Source organism: Ambystoma mexicanum, chromosome 8 (assembly GCF_040938575.1).
Source record: "Ambystoma mexicanum isolate Mex_15411 chromosome 8, UKY_AmexF1_1, whole genome shotgun sequence".
Classification (NCBI taxonomy): Eukaryota; Metazoa; Chordata; class Amphibia; order Caudata; family Ambystomatidae; genus Ambystoma; species Ambystoma mexicanum.
Window position 1 is genome coordinate 947,724,220 of NC_090929.1, and position 22,549 is coordinate 947,746,768.

Consider the following 22,549-nt stretch of genomic DNA (forward strand, 5'->3'; position numbering starts at 1 on the left):
ACTGCTAAACATAAGATTACAATACTGGTCATCTCTGCCAACAAAACAAAAAACAGTCAATTCCGTCAATAGCAAACATCTTGCAATGTCCTGGTCATGTGATGCAATGAACGGTTTATCATTTATGTTCAGAAAATAGCCACAGATTCCCCACACTTTACGGCCATGACAATGGAAGCTGCGCACTATACAAATATCACATAACATTGTTACAAACTATATAATCTATATGCTCAAAACATGAACCCTTTATATCTATCAGATTACCAATCCCATCTCAAAAGAACACAGCATCCACGCTTTACATACACACAAGCTCTTTAACCACGTACTCAAACTAAAAACACTCAGCATATACCCAGTGCTCTAAAATGTCCTAAATACGGTGTCCAGTCAAAGTTTTGAATACATAGTTTCGAAATACAATACTTTCGAAAGAAAAGGATCCCAAAAAAAAAAAAAATGTTCGAATGCTTTTTTTTTTTTTTAATATCTTTTTTTGGGCTTCGAATAGGAAAAATTAGTGTTTTTCCCCCCAAAAAACAGGGTTTGGGGGACCCCACTTCCCCCCCAAAATATATTTTTTTTAAAGTGCATTCGAATTTTTTTTTCTCGAAAGTATTGTATTTCAACACTATGCATTCGAAACTTTGACTATAAACCCCTAAATACACCCTAACACATACTTGAGTGCACAGAAGAATGTACCATAGACAGACATCACCCGAAAATAATTCCGAAGTAGTAAAGCAGCACGAAATGCCACAAACCTTCTTTATTGGGTGTACCATGATGTTGCAGTGTCTTACCTTGCATGGGTGGCCGGTCAGTTCCAGAAAGCGGAGACTCTGGCGCCGTTAACAATGTTGGTACGGTGAGACAGGATGGCTGAGGAAGCAACGATAGACCTTGTGAGGAAAGGTTTTCGGTGAGATTCTTTTCTACTAAGGAAACATCTTTTCTTATATTGTCCTGGGGATGGGACAGCGGCTGTGAAGAGGAAATCAAGAAGAAAATGACTAAGTTGGTTTTAGGCAAAGCTGGGTCAAATTCCTATAATTATTTTTCCATTCCTGTGCACACCACTTCCATGACATTCCTCGTTTTGAATCTTCCATTTCGGCTAAATGAAGATGGCGGAGGGTTATTCTATGTGCACGCCAGATCGTGGTGTTGGGTATTGTTGGTTGGTCTATCTAATCTTCTGACAATTTGCTTTTCTGTGACTTCCTTTGGAGAGTGGCTGTTTTGCAAATTTCATTTATTCATGGTCTGCTTTAACGTATTTCATGCATGCGGATTTCTCTTGATCTCAAGAGTTTTACCTACTTTATTGCTTTCTGTGTGCACCGCCCGTTTTGTAGCTACCCAAGTGAACGACTGTGTTGTGGCTTTCTGCGCACTATCTGTGGCGTCCTGCATGTACCGGCTTTCCATATGCATTGCCAGCTCTATGGCATTCTGTGCATCTGCCAAGCAAGGTGTTGGCTTTGAGGAGTTGGGTGTTCTATAGCATCACCCTACCAAGTGCACTACCTATTCTTTCTCTTTGTTTACCTCCCCTGCTTGGTTGATTTTAATGTACAAAGCCTGATCTGTGGATTTGCTTGCGTGTCAACTGCACTATGCCTTCCCCATGTGTGTTGGTTGCTCTGTGGCTTCATACTTGCAGCAGCTAGTCTTGGTCTTCCTATGCCAATTTCCTGCTCTGTGGCTTCCAGATATATTGGCTGCCAAACACCTATTTGGGCACATTGGCTGCTCTTTGGCTTCTCATTGGTGTAGGCTACGCTGTAGCTTTCTGTTTGCACTGCCCAATCTCTGGCCTTCCATGAGAGCTGTAATACATGTGTGAATTAGCCATGGTTTGGTTTCTTTGTACACTGCCAAAAGGTCCTGCTTTCCAAGCTCCATGCCTGCTCATAGGATTTTTTTCATTTGCCTGGCGTGTGGCTCGTCACTTGTGCCAGATCCTTTTTGACTTCTCATTTGCCTTAGCTATTCTGTCATATCTCATATGCATCAGCTGTTCTTTAGCTTTCCATATGCATGTGAATTGACGGTTTTGTTAATTGCTGCATGCATTGCATTTGCGATTGGCGGATTTGATGCTTTATCCCGTGCATTGCCTACTTAATGCTAGCCCAGTGTACTGCTTGTGTGCTCTGTGGTTTCTCATGTGTGGGGACTATTGTTTTATCTCTTTGCAGTGTCATTTAGCTCAAAGCATTTCTTCAATGTTGGGTAAATTGCTTCTGAAAGTATGTTCAGCTGCTGAATGAAGGATAGCTATTTATTCATGTGATATTCAAGTGCTTGTGTGGGTGGTGGGTGCTTTGGATGCCATCTCCAGTAAACTGGAAGAGTGCACAAGGGGAAAGGGGGGGAGAGAGAGAGAGAGAGAGAGAGAAAGAGAGAGAGAGAGAAAGAGAGAGAAAGAGAGAGAAAGAAAGAGAAAGAGAGAGAAAGAGAGAGAAAGAGAGAGAAAGAGAGAGAAAGAGAGAGAGAGAGAGAGAGAGAGAGAGAGAGACTCCAAGTCACTGGAAGTGATCTGGCTCTTTTCTTTTGCAAGTGCAAGAGTATTTCACATGTGTTGACCGGCAAATGAAGGAATTTTAAAGCAATTAAACTAGAAGTTAGGTTTCTCGCAGAGCAATAAATGCGGGCATTCAGTAAATACATACTGTTCTTTGCAGTGACTGAAGGATCCGTCTAGGGCTTTGATCTCTAGTTATAACAGGTTAGAAATATAAAACCCAAAGCATGAATCTCTCGAACCCAGAGTGGAAACATTTGAAGGCATCCTTTGACACAGAACTCTCCGCTCTCATAGATGCAAAGTAATTTTTATTTTTAATTAAAATAGCCTGCTAGTGGGAGAATGTATCAACTGGAAATGGGAATATGTATTCTCCTCTCCCCAGAGAAAGTGATTTATTTTATGTATTTATTGTTTATTTACATAGCCCTTATACACATGTGAAGTGCTTGAAAGCGCTTCAAGGCGGGAAGGTAACAAGAGAATACAGTAGTCATTCTTAGGCCTTGAAGATTCCAAATGATCTAAACAGAAAAACAGAAAACTAGCATACTATGCCTGACAAGAATGCTCCTAGTGCAAGTGCATGAGTGGCACAGTTGAAACCAAGCTCATGAGAGGGGGTCAGGGAGGGATGGAAAAACAGGGAGAGGGGGGGGGGGTGGGACAGGACAGTCGAACTAACTGGTCCTAGAACATTTAGGTCATACGTACAATACAGACAGTTGGCAAAGTGATAGTTTGCCAACTAGGTTTGCTTCAAATGTAGTGCCTGAAATTAGCTTTCTATTACAACATTTCATGAACTAACAATTAACGAGGATCGTGCACTAACACAACACAACAGCTGTAACATTGTGAGTTTGTAAAAACAGGTATTGTCACAGCCACCTCCAACTTGCGTGTTGCAAATTATCGCAACCTGTTTTTCTTGTGGCTATTTGCACCTTAAAAAGTCATGATCAGGGTCCCTTCACTAAATTTGACTACAAAGGTACATTGGCGGATTGGGAAAGATCAAAACAACTTGCAGGTTGCTGCTCAATGCCAGCTATGATTCTCTCCTATGAGAAAATAAGCACCATTTCAGAATCTGACAACTCTGCGACGATTTTCACAATAGCAAGTGAATTGTTACCTTTCATGTATTTTTGTTAGCTTGTGCCTTTATGCTTGTAGGCTGAAGTACAACTTCCCAGAAGCCAATCAATGTGTTGTCAAGACCCCCCCCCCCCCCCCCCCCAACAGCAAAACGTTTATTTCTTCAACAACAAACTCTCTGGAGGAACCACCCAAAAGAAATCATAGTGGGTCCCGTAATGCCATTTGCTATTGGCCCTTAACTTGGATTCTGATTTTTGATTACTTAAGGAGGCGCCTGCACAAAGCCACCAAACTACTCCATTCCAAACTGGGGACCTCAGCCCAAAAGAGGCTGCCACTTTTTAGGATGCCAGGTAATGTTTGTGAGGAAACCGAGAGCGTCCTCACTTATTCTCCCCCGGTAACCTCTTCCCAGGTGGCCAGGGAAAGGCCATCACTTTTGGATCCTGACCTGGGAGGGGGGGGTAATCGGGTAATAGCGCCATAAATAATGTCACCATAAATAAAGTCGGCGGGAAACAGCATAGGTGAAATTATTTATGGGGTAAATGGGAGCAGGGGTGACCCCCGCTCCCTTTAAAGAAATATGAGGGTTGCAGGGTGTCCCCCGCAGGTTCCATGGGGTAATATCGCCACAGAAAATGGCACCATTCTTGTATATTATCACATGGAACCCCTGGGGTAGATATGGGAGGGAGGATCACCTGGTTGGAGGAGACTTGGGTAGTGGGCGTCCTCAGGCGAGACATGGTATCCCCCATTTACCTTTCACCACAAACCCTCCATCCCACAAACCTTCATAGGTTTATGTCAGCCATCTTCCTATGACTCACCTATAATATCCCCCAAATGGCACTGATCTGATACTGGGACGGCGAAGAGGACAACTAGACCAACACATCTTCATTTTCTGAAAATGAAGAAACATCAGCGCCACCCAAGTACTGGGACATGGAGGAGGACAACAAGAGCAACAAGGGATTGCTGCTTTGCTGGTCAGCGGTCTAGACTTGTGTAATAGCAATTGAGACAGGAACTTTAAAAAGTGCAAGCCCAGCAGAAATTGAGTCATCGGTGGTAGCACGATCAGCTGTGATAACTTGACAGCTGCGCGCAGGGAGACCTCTCAGGTGAGGTGGCATGGCAGAAGGAGCGCTGGAGGCCCGGGAAGCAGTGCAGAGTTTATGCAGCAGGAAGCGGCAGAAGCTGGAGTACCATTTTGAATACCACTCAAATTGAAAGCAAGTTAGAAACCTGTGCATATTGAAAAGGATAAAAAATTGAATTGTGAACTTCACTGAAAGGAAAGTTTTAATCATGTGAATTTAAGGAACTACAATAACTGAAAACAAGTGCTAGCAAAGCCAAGAGAGCACAAGGAGTTGAATGCAGGATATAAGAAATCCAACTGGGTAAACAAGCATTAGCAAAAGCCAAGGAAATATAAGGAGGTGTAACTCCTGCAAAGTAGCTAAGCAAGCCACAATACTGTGTCAGGATTGTGCGACATGTGTCTGAGGCAAACCTTGCTGCAGTGGAGAAGCAGTGGTCTGGTGCTGAAGGAAAAGCAGTGAATAAGGGGTAGTAGTTATGTGACCTGTGATGGGTGGACCGTGTGGTGCAACAACTGTGTCTAGACCGGTTGGTCTTGAATGGAAAAGTCACTGAACGCACTTCTCCCCTTCCCTGCACTTGCGCGATCTGAACAACAAAGGGCCTAATAAGATTGTTGTTTTGTCCTCACTTTGTTTCCTCCTCGTCTTGTCAAACCTAGAAACACTTACCGGCGTGTTATAAATGCCATATCCTATCAAGTGATATTTTTAAAGCTGGAAGAATTTAACTCTTTTTGATTGAGAACCGAAAAAGATTTTAACTCTTGAGGAAGGGAACCCCGGCATTTGATGAACTTACTTGAACTTGAGGAAGGGGAGCCGATTACAAGCCAGAGAGCAACAAGAAGCTATGAACTTTACTTAGAACACTATTCCTTTTTTTGTTTGTTTGATGCCAACATCCCTACACATTGTATGCAGTTAGTTGTGCGGGCAAGTATAGGTTTTGGGGACAGACGAACAAGTTACTCTCTTACCTGGTAACGTTCTTTCAATGGGATGGTCCGACAACGTATTCCATATCTATGACATGTAATCACCACAGCTGTGCTGCTTCGGAAAATCGTCGGCGTCTGCGTCCTGCGTCGATGACGTCGATCCGCCGCCCTCGAGGACCTCCTACAACGGCCGACGTCACTGGATGTTATAAGTAGGACGCACGACGCCCGTAGCCTCAGTTGTAGTTTTTTCCCAGAACGTGTGGCACCAGTCTTCTGCCAGTCTGACACATAAAGCCTTGCGGAAACATAAGCTGCAATCACATAAGAAATTCTGTAGCGGGGAAGGCAGGGAGGGAGCGATATGGAATACGTCGTCGGACCATCCCATCGAAAGAACGTTACCAGGTAAGAGAGTAACTTGTTCCTCGAGGGGATTGGGTCCTCCAATGTATTCCATATCTATTACAGACTACCAAAGCAGTACCAATGCAAGGAGGTGGGAAAAGAATTTAGAAAACAGAAATTTAGAATGCCCAATCAAATTGCGGAGTAAAGGACCGCCCTGCCAAAGGCCAGATCCTGCCCACGGATGCAATCGAGGGAGTAGCGACGTACAAAAGTATGCACCGAAGCGCTGGTGGCTGCATCACAGATGTTACGAATAGGAACACCCCTCTGTAGGGCAGTAGAGGCAACCATACCCCTGTAGAATGGGCCCGCAAGCCGACCGCTGGGTCCTTACCAGCCAAGCGGCAACACTCGGAGATAGCCAGAATAATCCAGCGAGACAAAGTCTGCTTCGCCACAGCGTGTCCCAAAAGCTTTCCAGCGTAACCAATGAAGAGTTGATCTTCCACTCTGACCCGGGACATGCGTGAATTATAAAAGCTTAACACTCTCCTAGGATCAAGCCTATGGAGCCTCTCCTCTTCCTTACCAGGATGTGGAGGAGGATAAAACGTCGGAAGAACAACCTTCTGGCCTAAATGAAATTCCGACACCACCTTCGGAAGAAAGGAAGGACGAACTCTAAGGACAACCCTGTCCTTATGAAACACAGTGAAGGGTGGCTTAACTGAAAGTGCCTGTAACTCACTCACTCTGCGAGCAGAAGTGACGGCAACCAAAAATACAGTTTTAAGAGTTAACAGTCTCAAAGGGCATGAATGTAAAGGCTCAAACGGGGCACCCATCAGAAACTTGAGAACAAGGTTCAAATCCCAACCGGGCACCGGGAAAGGTGACGGAGGGAACACAGTGAGCCCTTTCAGAAACTGACAAATTAAAGGAATTTAAAAATAGGAACACTCTTCAGATGAGCGCTTAAATATGGACAGCGCCGCCAGGTAACCTTTAACGGTACCCACTTGCAAGCCCCTGTGGGCCAAAGAAAGCAAAAAAGACAGAACCATGGGAATGTCACATGCAAAAGGATCCACATTCTTAACCCTGCACCAGTCACAGAACATACGCCAACGGTAACGGTACAGGGACTTTGTTGCGGGCCGTCTGGGCGAGAGCAACACCTCCATCAAGTCTTCAGGCAGGTCCCAATCCATATATCTCAACCTTTCAGAAACCAAGCGTGAAGGTTGAGGGATCCGACCTCTGGATGGAAAACCTGACCCCCCCCCCTCCTGTGAGAGCAGATCGTCTCGGTAGGGAAGACGACGTGGAGGGCAGATGGACAAGTCGAGATGGTCCGGGTACCACGTCCTCCGGGCCCACGCCGGAGCAATGAGGATCATCCGGGAACCGAACCTCCGTAACCTCTGCAGTACTTGCGGGATGACGGGGACTGGAAGAAACGCGTACATCAGTTGGAATGACCACTCCAACACGAACGCGTCTCCTGAGGCTCCTTTTGGAGGAAATTCCCACGAGCAGAAACTCTTGCACTTCCGGTTGACACTGGAGGCGAAGAGATCCACTTGAGGGGTCCCCCAAAGGGCAAAGATCTCCAGGAGAACCTCCTGAGCCAACTCCCACTCGTGAGAGATTGCGCTCTGCCTGCTCAGAGCATCCGCCGTCTCGTTTGTCTCCGGCTAGATGAACTGCTGAGATCGAAACTTCCTGCTGGATTGCCCAGAACCAGAGCTGCATCGCCTCCCTGCACAGAGGAAGTGACCCTGCCCCCCCTTTTTTGTTGAGGTAGTGCATGGCCACCGTGTTGTCTGTCAGGAACAGGACATTCTTCCCTCGCACAGTCGGCAGAAAAGCCATCAGGGCTAGCCTGACGGCCCTCAGCTCCAACAGACTGATATGGAGTCTGGACTCCGACGGAGACCAACGACCGCTGACAACTCATTGGCATGAGCTCCCCATCCCATGAGGGATGCGTCCGTCATGAACGTCACCTCCGGCCAGGGTAGCCAAAAAGGAGCCCCCTTCATCAGATTGTCTTCAACGGCCCACCACAGAAGGTCCTGGGCGACCGAGGACGGCACCTGAACAGGGTCCGACAACCTGCCGGATGACTGAGACCACTGGAGCTCGAATGCCCATAGCAAAGGTCTCATCCGCAACCTGGCCTCTGGCACCAGAATAATGCAGGATGCCATGAGGCCGAGCAATCTCAAGAACTCGAACGCTGGGAGACTCTGGGCAAGCTGAAACTTGTGCACCATCTGCTGAATGTGATGAGCCCTCACCTGGGGAGGAAAACACTGCCCCAGGGACGTGTCGAGCACAGCTCCGATGTACTGGCGCCTCCAAGTCGGTGTCAAATGGGACTTTTTTAAGTTGAGGGAGAAGCCCAACTTGTGGAGGGAGTGGCAGGTGACCGACAGATGATCCAGCACTTGCTCGGGAGAGCGCGCCCTGATCAACCAATCGTCCAGGTAGGGGTAGACGTGAATCCCCCTTTCCTGAGGTGCGCTGCCACCACTACCATGAGCTTGGTGAAGACCCTCGGGCGGAGGTCAATCCAAACGGCAAGACCCGAAACTGAAAGTGCGAGTCGCCAACCGTGAACCTCAGGTACTTCTTGTGCTCTGGATGTATCGGCACATGAAAATAAGCGTCCTTGAGGTCGAGAGACACCAACCAGTCCTGAAGTTGAAGGGCCTGGAGGACTTGAGAGAGAGTAACCATCTTGAACTTGTCCTTACTGAGGAGTTTGTTCAACCGCGCAAGTCCATGATGGGTCTCAATCCCCTGTCTTTCATCGAAATCAAAAAATAAGGGGAATACCATCCCTTGTTCCTCTCCGCTACAGGCATCAGTTCTATGGTGCCTTTCTCCAGCAGGGATTGAATTTCCTGCGCAAGGAGCGGATCCAAACTCTTCAAAGAGAGATTCCCTGGTGGATTGTCGTGAGGCCTCTGCCGGAAAGGAAGACAGTAGCCGTGGGCCATGATCTCCAGAACCCACACATCTGAAGTAATGGCACGCCACTCTACAAGATGCTGCGTCAGCCCTTCCCCCAACCGGTGAACCATGGGACATGGCCTCATGACGGAGCTGAAGCGGATGCGGCAGTGCCTGAGGGCAAAGAGGCAACTGCCCGAGCGGCCTTGGCACCTCGAATACCCTGTATTCCACCTCTGGCACTCCTACGGTGGCCCCTTTAACTAGCACCTCCTATCGATTTACTTAAGGATGAGTAATATCGAAAGGAACATCCCCTCCATTGTTGTCCCCAAGGATGAAAAGGCAGAGGTTGGTGAACTGCAGCGCCAAATGACTTTGCTGCAGCTTTGGAGGACTGCAGCCTCTTAAGGCTCTCGTCAGCCTTGCTGCCAATAAGATGTTCACCATCAAAGGGCATGTTGAGGAGCTGAGCCTGCACATCAGGAGCAAACCCCGACTTCCGCAACCACGCAAACCTGCGTATTACGGTGCTCGCCGCCATGGACCGGCTGACGCAATCTGCCATGTCCAAACCCGACTGAACGGCCTCACACATGGCATCCTTGCCATCCTGAACCATGGCAAGGAAACCATCCCGTTCGTCCCCTTCGGGAATATGTACAGCCGCTAAGGGAACACAGTTCAAGGCACAAACGGAGTTGGCCGCCTGAAGCGCCAAACCCCCCGAAGAAAATGCTTTCTTCGCCCGGCCATCAAAACGCTTGTCGTCCCTATCAGGAGGGATGGTAGGATACGACGCCTGCTTTGCCGGGGCCGTAGCCGCCTGCACCACCAAACTCTCCGGAGTGGGGTGCTTGGTCAAGTAGCAGGGGTCGCTACTGGCTGGGCGGTATTTTTGCGGCAAAGACTTGCCCACTGCCGGGAGACTCTCCGGAGCAGTCCAAGCCGCCGCCACCTCCTCTGTAGAGCAATATGGAACGGCAATACCGGGTCAGTTGGTGGACCTTGGTCGAGGATATCCGTAAGGTCATCCTGAAGAAAATCCCCTGGGGGAGCAGACCATCCCAAGTACTCGGTGACCCCTGGCGCCGGTACGAGGAGTCGGCATGAGTGTCAGGCTCAGGCCTACAAAACTCCACCTCCGGAGAGGTGTCCAGCCCACTGACATCGTGCAGGGACTGCCGCAGGTCCTCAATTTGGCTATGGCCCGAGAGAATCTCGTCCGGCACCGTATCCGGAACCATACCATCATCGGAGCCCTCATCCACCTCTGAAATAAACTCAAGCTGGCGGTAAGATGGCACAGAATGTGGATCAAAGCCATGCTTGACCTTTGCCAGAGCCTTTCTAGGCGATGCCACCGAGCCCCGGGGAACCCCCGTCGAAACAGCCTCGAAAGGCGTCGAGTGAATCGGCGTCGAACGTGGCGCCGAGGCCGGAGCCCGAGCGTGTCCCTCGACAGCCTGGGCACCGACGACTTCTTCGGAGGCGGGGCCTCGAAAGAGTCCATCAACGACCTCGGCGCCACCGGCGTTGACGTCTTCCTCGAAGACACCACAGGTGCACACGGTTTCGAGCGCGTCGAGGACCGGGACCTGGAACGGGCATGACGAGAACGATTCCCCTTGTCCGAGCGGGACCTCTCCCGCGAATCGTGCCGACCACCCGAGCCCGAAGGCGTGCAAGCGGTGTCTCGACCGATCACGACCGACCCCACTTGGAGGCGCGGACGGACCAGTGTCCTGCGATTCGAGAATCGCCAATATTTTCTTCCTGAAGGAAGCCCATTCCTCTGGCATCGTATGCTTGGTGGGGTAAGCGACCCGCCGACGGGTGGAGTCCTCGGATGAGGACGGGGAAGGCGACCGATGACGGCGCTTCCGGGAGTGCCTTCAAGAGGCAGAGGAGTGGCGGGACCGACTCCAGGACCGAGACCCACTGGACTTCCGACGACGACGCGGAGAGTCGCCCCTCGAATCATCCGTCAAAAGCCCCGCAGACCTTGACTTCCGTGGCTTGGACACCTTACCTACCGATAACTTCTTCTTGCGCTCCCGCAAGGCTTTGGACGTGAGCGACTGGCAGTCGACAGTCATCCGTGTCATGGGCCTCCCCGAGGCACCAGAGGCAGGCGTCGTGCGTGTCCGTTACAGACATCTTGGACCCACAGTCCCTGCACTTCTTAAAGCCCGGACGCGGGGTGGAAGACGAAGTAGACAACTTCACGAAGAATATACTTCACAATACAAACAGGTTCGAAGAACCGAGAAAGAACAGAAACTCCAAAGAGTCGAGGCGCGAAGAGATCTCTGAAGCGAACGCGTTCGCGGAAAAAACGGAACTGAGGCTATGGGAGTCGTGCGTCCTACTTGCAACATCTAGTGACGCCGGCCGAGGTCCTCGAGGGCGGCGTATCGACGCAGGAGATTTTCCGAAGCAGCACAGCTGTGGTGATTACATGTCATAGATATGGAATACGTCGGAGGACCCAATCCCCCCAAAATATATTTTACTTTGGACTTCCTGATTTAGGCTATCCTTAGTTTCCTTTAGGTAGGGAAACCCCTCCGTAGCATAGGGCAGGTTAAGCATTCAACCACCCTGCCTTTTCAGTTGAATAAATGTTTTGTTAAGAAACCCTGAACCTGTTGTCTGTGTCTGACTCATGTTCCATGTCTGTGAATGCATGCAAGCTTTTGGGATGATGCAAAGTATTAAACCACATTTTCACAAAAGGGAATTAGAACACAGCCCGAGGCCTAGTTTGCCATCATCAAAGGGCAGACAATAAATATATGTACAATCAAATGACAGACAAAAAAATAGAAATAACACAGATGTGTATAACTATTAATCAAAAGTAAATGACTGCTAAATGAAACTGAACAGGTGATCATTAGAAACCGTCCATGTTGGGTGTCTCTTGCCAAAAGGCCTAATGTGAGGAAATGGCAATTGTGTTTCAATTCGTTCTTGTGTTTCTCATGATTGCTCCAAATACCTGCTTAACAGAGGAAACGCAGCATGTTGAATATTGGCATTTATCAATGGCACAGGTGAACGGGGTTATACAAATGTCCTCCATATTCCCTGCAAACCGATTGGCTGATAGAACCAACACACTCATGGCCTATGACAATTGTGTTTTTACATGCTGTGCATGTTTCATTAAGAACTCACCGTTGCGGGGGCAGGGTGGATCTGTAGGATCACTGCTGATGCTTGCTGAAACTTGCGTTGCGTTGCATGGTTGAGGCACACTGGATGTCCATTCATAGTCCCACTCTCATGCCCCGGTGATGCCAGCACCACAGGCTGGAGTCCTGAGGAAACGTGAGAGGCTGGTGGCACATGCTGGATGGCGCTCTGCTTCTGTGCACTACAGAGGTGGAACTGGGGTGGGGCATGCTGCAGAGTGGCTGTAGATGAGAGCGGGGTATGGTGGGACTGGATTGATGTAGCTATGGTCACAGACGGCATGACCAGGCTCTGGGCTTGTGCTGGCGGCTGCGAAGGGGCACTGGTCTGGAGGAGCTGGGGGGCTGGTCTTGGCTGAATCTGCTGCTGGATCACAAACTGATGCTGCAGTTGCTTCTGCTGCTGCTGAAGGAGGTGCTGGGACTGGAGGTTTGTGTAGGCTGCAGGGGAACACAAAAAGCGCAGAATGCATGCAATACATTAGAGAAGGAGCAGCTTGACCGTGAAAGCCCAATTGAATACTAACAAATATTTGAACTGTTAAAATAGTTCCGATAGGTATATACTTATTAAGTAATGGCATTCTGTGGTGTGCATACCTCAAAAAGTATACTCCCGACCACTCAGTAACTGATCTTTTAAAAACCAGTAAATTTTATTTCCATTTTCAAACCTTTCTTTCATATATTACACCCAAACGTGTTTCGAGTTACTGCTCTTCAGGGCAAGATGCTAGCACCACTGTACACATTATTGTATATTATTTTTTGTCTAGAACAAAAATGCAATCATGTTAGTTACGTTGTTAGTAACGAAAGTTATTTTGAAAATACTCATGTTGTACCTGTTCATAGTTATAGATTCATTGTATGTTTTTTCATATTGCGCATCTTGGCGTTCACTCACGGTGTCAAGCGAATATTAGTTATTAGAAGATTGCTAAACTTGTAAAAAATAAATTATAGTTACAGGCTGAACTACCTTGCTGATAATTGCACTTCCCGTATACCCTTCACACTTCGTGTCCGATGGCTTTTCAAAATAACATTGAAATAATTGCATTGTTGCCACGTTTGTTTCTATGTAAAAGGATTCACCTGGAACTCTACTGGGGATAAAGTCTATTCTAAGGTTGTCTGCCAAACGGGAGAAGACAGAAGGTTACAAGGGAGAGGAAAGCGAGGGGCGAGGGCTGGTGTAATGCTCATTTTATGAAAAAAGCAGATGCCCCTTGTGACAATAAGAATCTTCACCAGACCCTCACACCTTTAGAAGTAGAATCGTGTATTTAAGAAACCACGGTCTGCACTGAATGCCCTGAAGCCTTGAAACCTGTTAATCATTACCGCATCCTCCCCCATCGCCACTTTGAGGGTCTCACTGCGCGTATTTCGTCCTGCATGCTGATGCATTACAATTAAGCAGGGTGGACAATGAGTCCACATGCTGAAATCCCCTAAAGGAATTAGCCCCTCCTTTCAACGGCCAGCACCTAGGTAGTCGGGGTTGGAGGGACAGGGAGATGTCAGTGTTTTGTGGGGGGTAGTGCAAGAGACCATTTAACCAGTGTGAGGGAGTACCGAGGCGTCTCACCCGCTTATTAGTAATATATTCTTTCGTTTCCCCCAAAACGCGTTCGTGCAATTCTTCTGAATCCAAGCATAAAACTATGCGGACAACGTGGCAGGCGAATTAATGGTCAGGAACTTTGGGAAATTAAGACCAGGGTTTGCCTCGGGCTTGGCTGTTCTCATGATCCCACCCAACGCGTTACAGCTTTCTGGGGTGGAGGCGCTCTTCCCACATTTCTAGGAGTGGAACTGGACAGAGCAGTGCCGGGTGTGCAGCCAGCAAGAGCCTAGAACGCCCCCGGACATCCCGATTCCCACAGCCCTTGCCAGGCCGCCCCACCCCCCTGACCACTTCCGGAGTACACTCGACCCGCGCAGAGAGCAGCAAGCAAGAGGCATCCTGATACCTGGAGACCTAGGCATGAGTAACCACATAACGGCTACAGGAATACGTAGTTTGCGCGTAGACCAGCCAGAACTGCATAGTTCAGAATAGGCTATCATTTCAACAGTGTCCTGCCATAATCGCAACACACCAACAAACCCAGTTCAATCCATTTCAGGGGAAAACTTAATCTATGCAGAATTACTGATGCTGGAAAGCCATCATGCCGATTGTCAACGGTCGGGTTCTGGAAGCCGAGGCAGACTTGCTTACTGGAACAGTTGAAGATTCTCTTACAGGCCGACTCTTCGAAAAGATTGGTGCTGCAAAGTCAGTCACAGGTCAGGCGGATGCTGACTCTACCCCAGCCCACCCGACCTTTAAGAAGCACTGATATCATGGCGGCAAAATCATCCCCGATTGCAAGTTTATTGCTAAATTAATTACACTTTGCTGCCCCATTTGTTTTCCATCATGTCACTCACTCTAAATGAAATCCGCGAATTTGTGAAAAAAAAAAGCTCAGCAGTTACCTCATATCCTGATTCACTCATGCTTCATCGGCTCCTGGGAGATTGGGAGGGCACGATCATGTCTCGTACAATACTTCCCCTGCTCTGCAAGGCTAGCGGAGGCGAAATGAACATTCCCGGGCCCGCTCTCACAGCATCTGGGATAAACCCCGGGGACAGGAGGGGGCAGGGAAGCAGCTTCCTCTTGCTCTTTCACCTCTGTCACTCAAGCATGCCGAGGCCTCCGGGGGCTGCCCGTATTATAGGCTTATTGTATTTGCATAAGAAAACACACAACTCTGCCCTGGTTCTGCTGCCTTGGGAAAACAGACCTGAAGGAAACCACATAGCAGGAACACCACAAACTGCCTTTCAGCCCCTACAATGGAGGATTCTGGGAGGTGTAGTCTCCCTTGGGTGAAGCAACCATGCACAACACACATTCAATTCGAGAATTTGGTAGGGAGCATGGGGAATCCTGGGCCCTCGAGTCCAATTCCTTGGTCCGGAGGCAGGAAAGGGTGACACCATTTGTTAAAAAAAGGGTTCCATGGACACATCTGAACGACTTTCTGCTTTGACCCCCGTTTCATGTTTAATTACAACTGGACTGCAAATAAAAGTTATTTGGTCCATGACCCGCAAGTATACAAATGGAAGAATTCTGGTTTTACTGCATAAACACTGGTAGCTTGTCTGCACGAACATCACTTTTTAGAGTATGGAGAGCCATTGCGGGCACTGTCAGTAATTTTGATATGCAAGAAGCTATGTCATTTTGAGCAGGCTATATAGTATTGTATGGCATGTGAACCTCCGTTTGCGACAAGTTTCCTGGCCCCGTTTCCTGCCTCCCCACCCCAACAACTGATTGCCCAGTTCTGAATCCAGCTACAATGCTGGCCTTGAGCCAGCATTCGCAGCCTCACCTCGCCACTTTGGTCCCTGACACGATGTGCAACAGTTGCCCTTTGTCTCTGCTGCCCATTTGTTTTGTGTACATTTTCATTTTGCTTAAAATTGTGTGCCGTGCTATGTGCCCTGCCTTTGCGACCAGTTTCCTGGTTTCCTGGCACTGTTCCACGCCTTCCGACCCACCACCCACTCCCGATTGGTTCATAGCCCCTTATTACACAACCCTCCAGGGGAGCCTCCCTGTCCGGGCAGCCCTTGGCTAAGGGCCCCGAGGCAAAGGGCCGCTCCAAAAGAAGCAGCTCTGGTCGCCTCTGAAGCCAGCAATCAACCATCAGCGACTGATTTATTAAGTTTGGTCTGGGTGGGGAGTACAACAATTACTGTACTCCATGAAAACACCTGATCACTATTATTACCCTACATAGCAATCTAGCTGCAATTACTTGCTGCCGTTGTCTCCAATTTAGGCATTTCTCCCAGCATCCAGGTATCTAGCATTCTTGCACTTACTGCTGCTGCCTCAAGTCTGGCTGCCATACTTGTTGCTGTTGGCTCAGTTTGGGCTGTTACTGACAGCCGGGTGCCAAAAATCGAACTGTTTGTACTTGCTGCTGTTGTTGCTAATTTGAGCACTCTCTCCCAACAGCCGGCTATCCCTATTCTACCAGTTTTACACTTGTTACTGTCTTAGATCTAGGCGTTTCCCCAATAGCCAGGTACCTTAGATCTGGCAGTTTTAAACCTACTAACATTGTGTCTAAGTTAACTTTTTATACTTGCTGCTGTTATCCAATGTAGCTGTTATACTTGCTGCTTTTGTCTCAAAATGTCATTTTACCAATAGCCAAGTGTCTCAATTCTAGCTGTTTATACTTACTGCCGTTGTATCACAACTTGGGACGTCTACATCTCTAATCAGGTACTCTCAAATATACCCCTTTCTAGCTAGTGTTCTCAAGCTCAGATGCCCCCAGGTCCCCCAACCCGCCCACCTATGAGCTAGACCTTACCACGACCATGGTTAACACACACGCAAGCCTGACACACCAACAACCAGGTCCACCACTGTTCCCAGCTTTTTCCCGTCCATCAGAACCACACTCACAGACTAGAGGAACTCTCAGGCACTCCGGAATACACAGCAACCGCCCCTCATAGTTCACTCTCGCATCCTCATTCTTGAACCCACCTCACAAGCTGCTAAACTTTCAACCCTTCCACTTGAAGCATACACACAGATCGACCCAAGGCCACCACCGCGCTCCATACACCCTCCTACTCACAGATCAGGAGAGCGCTCTGGGCAACCAATCACCCACTCCCCGCCCCTAACCCATCTTCCCCTTTGGACCCCCAACTCACTTCCAATCCTTCTTTCCCAACCACATTTCCAGAGAATTCACATCCTCAGCGTCCTCCTTCTAACTCTCCGATCAGTGGAGCCTGCTGGTGCACCCAGGCACCTCTCCCAGCAACCTCTGCCTCCATCCCACACTCCCACATCTCGCCATCCCAGATGGAAGGCCCTCCCCCACCCACAGCTTCTGACCACCCAGTGTCCAACTCTCAGACCAGAGGAGCCCTCATGGGTGCCCAACCGCCAGCACATCCCCAGCACCCACCTTCTGGAACACATCCTCTAATCCTTTCAGCCCGCTCCTGTCCCTCAACCACCCAGCATTCAACTCAGAGGAGTCCTGTGGTGATCCAAAAAACTTTGCCCCACCACCAACACATGCCTTGCACCTACCATCTACGTCTACCGCCACGCACCTGTCCCTCTCCCCCACAGCACACATCATAATCCGTCCACAAGTCATATGAAGGGAGCCCCCTCACCCTCTCCCACACATACAGTTCAGACATGTCCCAAACCCTCTCCAACCCCTCCTCTGAAAAATATCGACTGTGCCGTAACAACCAAAGTTCCCCCCACATACCACCACCTCCAGCATTACATCCACTTCCTCTGCCCTGTTCACACCTCCCTCGACAAACGTGGACCCATGACCTGCCATCATCGCTAACACAACACCCACTTCCAGAAGACCACCCCAACCAATTATTTCCCCCTCACTCAGCATGACACATCTTGCCGGAACCATTGGCTCAAACCCCTTCCCCGTGGACACCCACAACGCTCTCGCACACATCTTCAGCACCCATAACTCAGAGGTAGAGTCGCCCCTCACCCACAACTCTAGATGTCTCGCCAGCCCTGCTTCGCTGCAACCACCTCACCTTCTCTCACATTCCCTCCCTCACCCCTGCCTCCCCTCTTCCCTCCTTGAATACCACCTTACCCCTTTTCTACTCTCTGAACCCACTTAATCTCCTCTCCGATCCCCTGGATCCCAATCCATAACAGCACCAAACCCAACACCTCCAATCAGCCCAGCTCCTCTCACCACCACCCCCCCCTCAAACCTCGCAGCCAACCGCTACCAACCCTTCTGCACATCCCACCCAACTCTTCGTGTGAAGACCAGTGACCGCCCAGTCCCGAAACACCCGCTGCCTCCTCCTACAAACCGACCAACAGTATCGACTCCCCTGACCTGCTCTGTCCGTCCAGTTACACTGTCCGACCCAATGCACCCTTTCCCGGACACCACCATCAACCACACTGACCAGCCCTGCCATCCCTTAACACCCAGGAAAGCACCAACCCCACATCTTCCCACAAAGTCACCTGCCTTTCAACGCCCGCTCCGTGGTCAAAAACAGACAACGTCTAAGAACTCCTAACCTCTGACAATCCCCATCTCATTTTCATCACAGAAGAACAAGTTACTCTCTTACCTGGTAACGTTCTTTCGATGGGATGGTCCGACGATGTATTCCATATCTATGACAGTAATCACCACAGCTGTGCTGCTTCGGAAAATCTTTCTGCGTCCTGCGTCGATGACATCGATACGCCGTCCTCGAGGGCCTCCGACGTTACCGGATGTTATAAGTAGGACGCACATAGCCTCAGTTGTTTTTTCCCCCCAGAACGTGTGGCACCAAACCACTGCCAGTATGACCACAGAAAGCCTTGCGGAAACGTAAGCTGCAATCGCATAAGAAATTCTGTAGTGGGGCAGGTAGGGAGGGAGCGATATGGAATACGTTGTCGGACCATCCCACCGAAAGAACGTTACCAGGTAAGAGTAACTTGTTCTTTTAGGGGATTGGGTCCTCCGACGTAGTCCATATGGCAGACACCCAAAGCAGTACCAACATATGGAGGAGGGAAAAATAATTTAGAATATAGACATTTAGAATGCCCAATCAAATTGCAGAGTAAAGGACCGCCTTGCCAAAGGCCAGATCCTGCCCATGGATAGAATCTAAGGAGTAGTGACGTACAAAAGTATGGACCGAAGCCCATGTGGCTGTTTCACAGATGTTACGAATAGGAACACCCCTCTGCATGGCAGCCATACCCCTAGTAGAATGGGCCCGTAAACCTACCGGACGGTCCTTACCCGCCAGGCGGTAACATTCAGAAATTGCCAAGAAAATCCATCTAGACAAAGTCTGTTTAGTCACAGCTTGTCCCAAACGCCTTCCAGCATAACCAATAAAGAGCTAATCGTCCTCTCTAACCCGGGACATGTGTGAAATCTAGAAACTTAAAGCTCTCCTAGGATTCAACCTATGGAGCCTCTCCTCTTCCTTACCAGGATGTGGAGGAGGATAAAATGCCAGAAGAACAACCTTCTGGCTTAAATGAAATTCCGACACCACCTTCGGAAAAAAGGAAGGACAAACTAAGGACAACCCTGTCCTTATGAAAAACAGTGGAGGGTGGCTTAACTGAAAGTGCCTGCAACTCACTCACTCTGCGAGCGGAAGTGACCGCAACTAAAAACACAGTTTTAAGGGTTAACAGCCTCAAAGGACAAGAATGTAAAGGCTCAAACAGAGCACCCATAAGGAATTTCAGAACAAGGTTCAAATCCCAACCAGGCACCTGGAAAGGTGACGGCGGAAACACATTAGTGAGTCCTTTGAGAAACTGAGAAATTAACGGAATTTTGAAATAGGAACACTCCTCAGACGAGCGCTTAAATATAGACAGCGCCGCCAGGTAACCTTTAACAGTACCCACTTGCAGGCCCCTGTGGGCTAATGAAAGCAAAAAAGACACAACCACAGGAATGTCGCATGAAAAAGGATCCACATTCTGAACCCTGCACCAGTCGCAGAACTTTATCCAACGGCAACAGTACAGGGACTTAGTCGCTGGCCGAAAGCAACACCTCCCATCACGTCTTCAGGGAGGTCCCAATCCTTATACCTCAACCTTTCAGAAGCCAAGCGTGAAGGTTGAGGGACCTGACCTCTGGATGGAGAACCTGACCCCCCCCTCCCCTGAGGGCAGATTGTCTCGGTAGGGAAGACGACGTGAAGGGCAGATGGACAAGTCGAGAAGGCTGAGAAGGCCACGTCCTCCGGGCCCATGCCGAGGGCAATGAGGATTATCCGGGAACTGATCCTCTGTAGCCTCCGCAGCACTTGCGGGATGACGGTGACTGGAGGAAACGCGTACAGCAGTGGGAAGGACCACTCCACCACAAACGCGTCTCCCAAGGCTCCTTTTGGAGGAAATTCCTGTGAGCAAAACCTTCCCCACTTCCGGTAGACACTGGAGGTGAAGAGATCCACTTGAGGGGTCCCCCAAAGGGCGAAGATCTCCAGGAGAATCTCCTGAGCCAGCTCCCACTCGTGAGAGATCGCGCTCTGCCTGCTCAGAGCATCCGCCGTCTCGTTTTCGTCTCCGGCCAGATGAACTGCCCAGATCGAAACTTCCTGCTGGATGGCCCAAAACCCGAGCTGCATCACCTCACTGCACAGAGGAGGTGACCCTGCCCCCCTTTTTGTTGAGGTAGTGCATGGCCACCGTGTTGTCCGTCAGAATCAGGACATTCTTCCCTCGCACAGTCGTCGGAAAAGCCTTCAGGACAAGCCTGACGGCCCGCAGCTCCAACAGATTGATATGGAGTCTGGACTCCAACGGAGACCAACGACCGCTGACTGTCAACTTGTTGGGATGAGCTCCCCATCCCGTGAGGAATGAGTCCGTCACGATCGTCACCTTCGGCCAGGGCAGCGAAAATGGAGCCCCCCCCTATCAGATTGCCTTAGACGGCCCACCACAGAAAGTCCTGGGCGACCGAGGGCGGCCCCTGAACGGGGTCTGACATCCTGCCGGAGGACTGTGACCACTGGAGCTTGAGGCCCCACTGCAGAGATCTCATCTGCAACCTGGCCTCTTGCACCAGAAGAATCCAGGATGCCATGAGGACGAGCAACCTCAAGAACTCGAACGCCGGGAGCGTCTGGGCAAGTTGAAACTTGTGCACCATCTGCTGAATGTGAAGAGCCCTCACCTGGGGAGGGAAACACTAACCCAGGGCCGTGTCGAGCACTGCTCCGATGTACTGGAGCCGCTGTGTTGGCGTCAAGTGGGATTTCTTTAAGTTGAGGGAGAAGCCCAGCTTGTGAAGGGAATGGCAGGTGACGGACAGATGATCCAGGACCTGCTCGGGTGAGCACGCCCTGATCAACCAATCGTCCAGGTAGGGATAGACGTGAATCCCCCCCCTTTCCTGAGATACGCTGCCACCACCACCATGAGCTTGTTGAAGACCCTTGGGGCGGAGGTCAATCCGAACGGCAGGACCCGAAACTGAAAGTGCGAGTCGCCAACCGCGAACCTCAGGAATTTCTTGTGCTTTGGATGGATCGGCACATGAAAATAAGCGTCCTTGAGGTTGAGAGACACCAACCAGTCCTGAAGTTGAAGGGCCTGGAGGACTTGAGAAAGAGTAACCATATTGAACTTGTCCTTCCTAAGGAGTTTGTTCAAACCGTGCAAGTCCATGATGGGTCTCAATCCCCTGTCTTTCATCGAAATCAAAAAATAAGGGGAATACCATCCCTTGTTCCTCTCCGCTACAGGCATCAGTTCTATGGTGCCTTTCTCCAGCAGGGATTGAATTTCCTGCGCAAGGAGCGGATCCGGACTCTTCAAAGAGATTACCTGGTGAATTGTCGTGAGGCCTCTGCCAGAAAGGAAGACAGTAGCCGTGGGCTATGATCTCCAGAACCCACACACCTGAGGTAATGGCACGCCACTCTAGAAGATGCTGCTCCAGCCCTTCCCCCAATCGGCGAACCATGGGACATGGCCTCATGACTGAGCTGAAGCGGCTGCGGCAGTGCCTGAGGGCAAAGAGGCAACTGCCCGAGCGGCCTTGGCACCTCGAATATCCTATTTTCCACCACTGGCACTCCTACGGTGGCCCCTTTGACTAGCAGCTCCTATCGATTTACTAAAGGATGAGTAATATCGAAAGGAACCTCCCCTCCATTGTTGTCCCCAAGGACGAAAAGGCAGAGGTTGACGAACTGCAGCGCCAAACGACTTTGCTGCAGCTTTGGAGGTCTGCAACCTCTCAAGGCTCTCGTCAGCCTTGCTGCCAAAAAGATGGACACCATCAAAGGGCATGTTGAGGAGCCGAGTCTGCACATCAGGAGCAAACCCCGACTTCCGCAACCACGCAAACCTGCGTATTACGGTGCTCGCCGCCATGGACTGGCTGACGCAATCAACCATGTCCAGACCCGACTGAACGGACTCACACATGGCGTCCTTGCCATCCTGCACGATAGCAAGAAAACCATCCTGTTCCACCCCTTCGGGAATATGATCAGCCGCTAAGGAGATACAGTTCCACAGAGTGTGCGTGAAACGAGACAAGGACAAACGGAGTAGGCAGCCTGAAGCGCAATACCCCCAGAAGAAAACACCTTCTTCGCCCAGTCGTCAAAACGTTTGTCGTCCCTATCAGGAGGGATGGTGGGGTACGACGCCTGCTTTGCGGGGGCCGTAGCCGCCTGCACCACCAAACTCTCCGAAGTGGGATGCGTGGTCAAGTAGCAGGGGTCGCCACTGGTTGGCCG

The 22,549-nt window shown here is 49.8% G+C and overlaps 1 protein-coding gene across 6 annotated transcripts in view; it reads right to left on the reverse strand.

The window, feature by feature from the left end:
* Positions 1-22,549, reverse strand: part of PHC2 (polyhomeotic homolog 2) — a 1,003,431-nt gene that overhangs the window by 293,921 nt on the left and 686,961 nt on the right. For 5 of the 6 annotated variants that reach the window (XM_069610853.1, XM_069610856.1, XM_069610854.1 and 2 more), the window contains 2 exons: positions 12,192-12,649; positions 810-990 (listed from right to left, as the gene is read on the reverse strand). In XM_069610853.1, coding sequence (XP_069466954.1) covers positions 810-990; positions 12,192-12,649 — 639 coding nt within the window. The remainder of the gene's footprint in view (positions 1-809; positions 991-12,191; positions 12,650-22,549) is intronic. The other variant, XM_069610855.1, reaches the window with a different exon arrangement.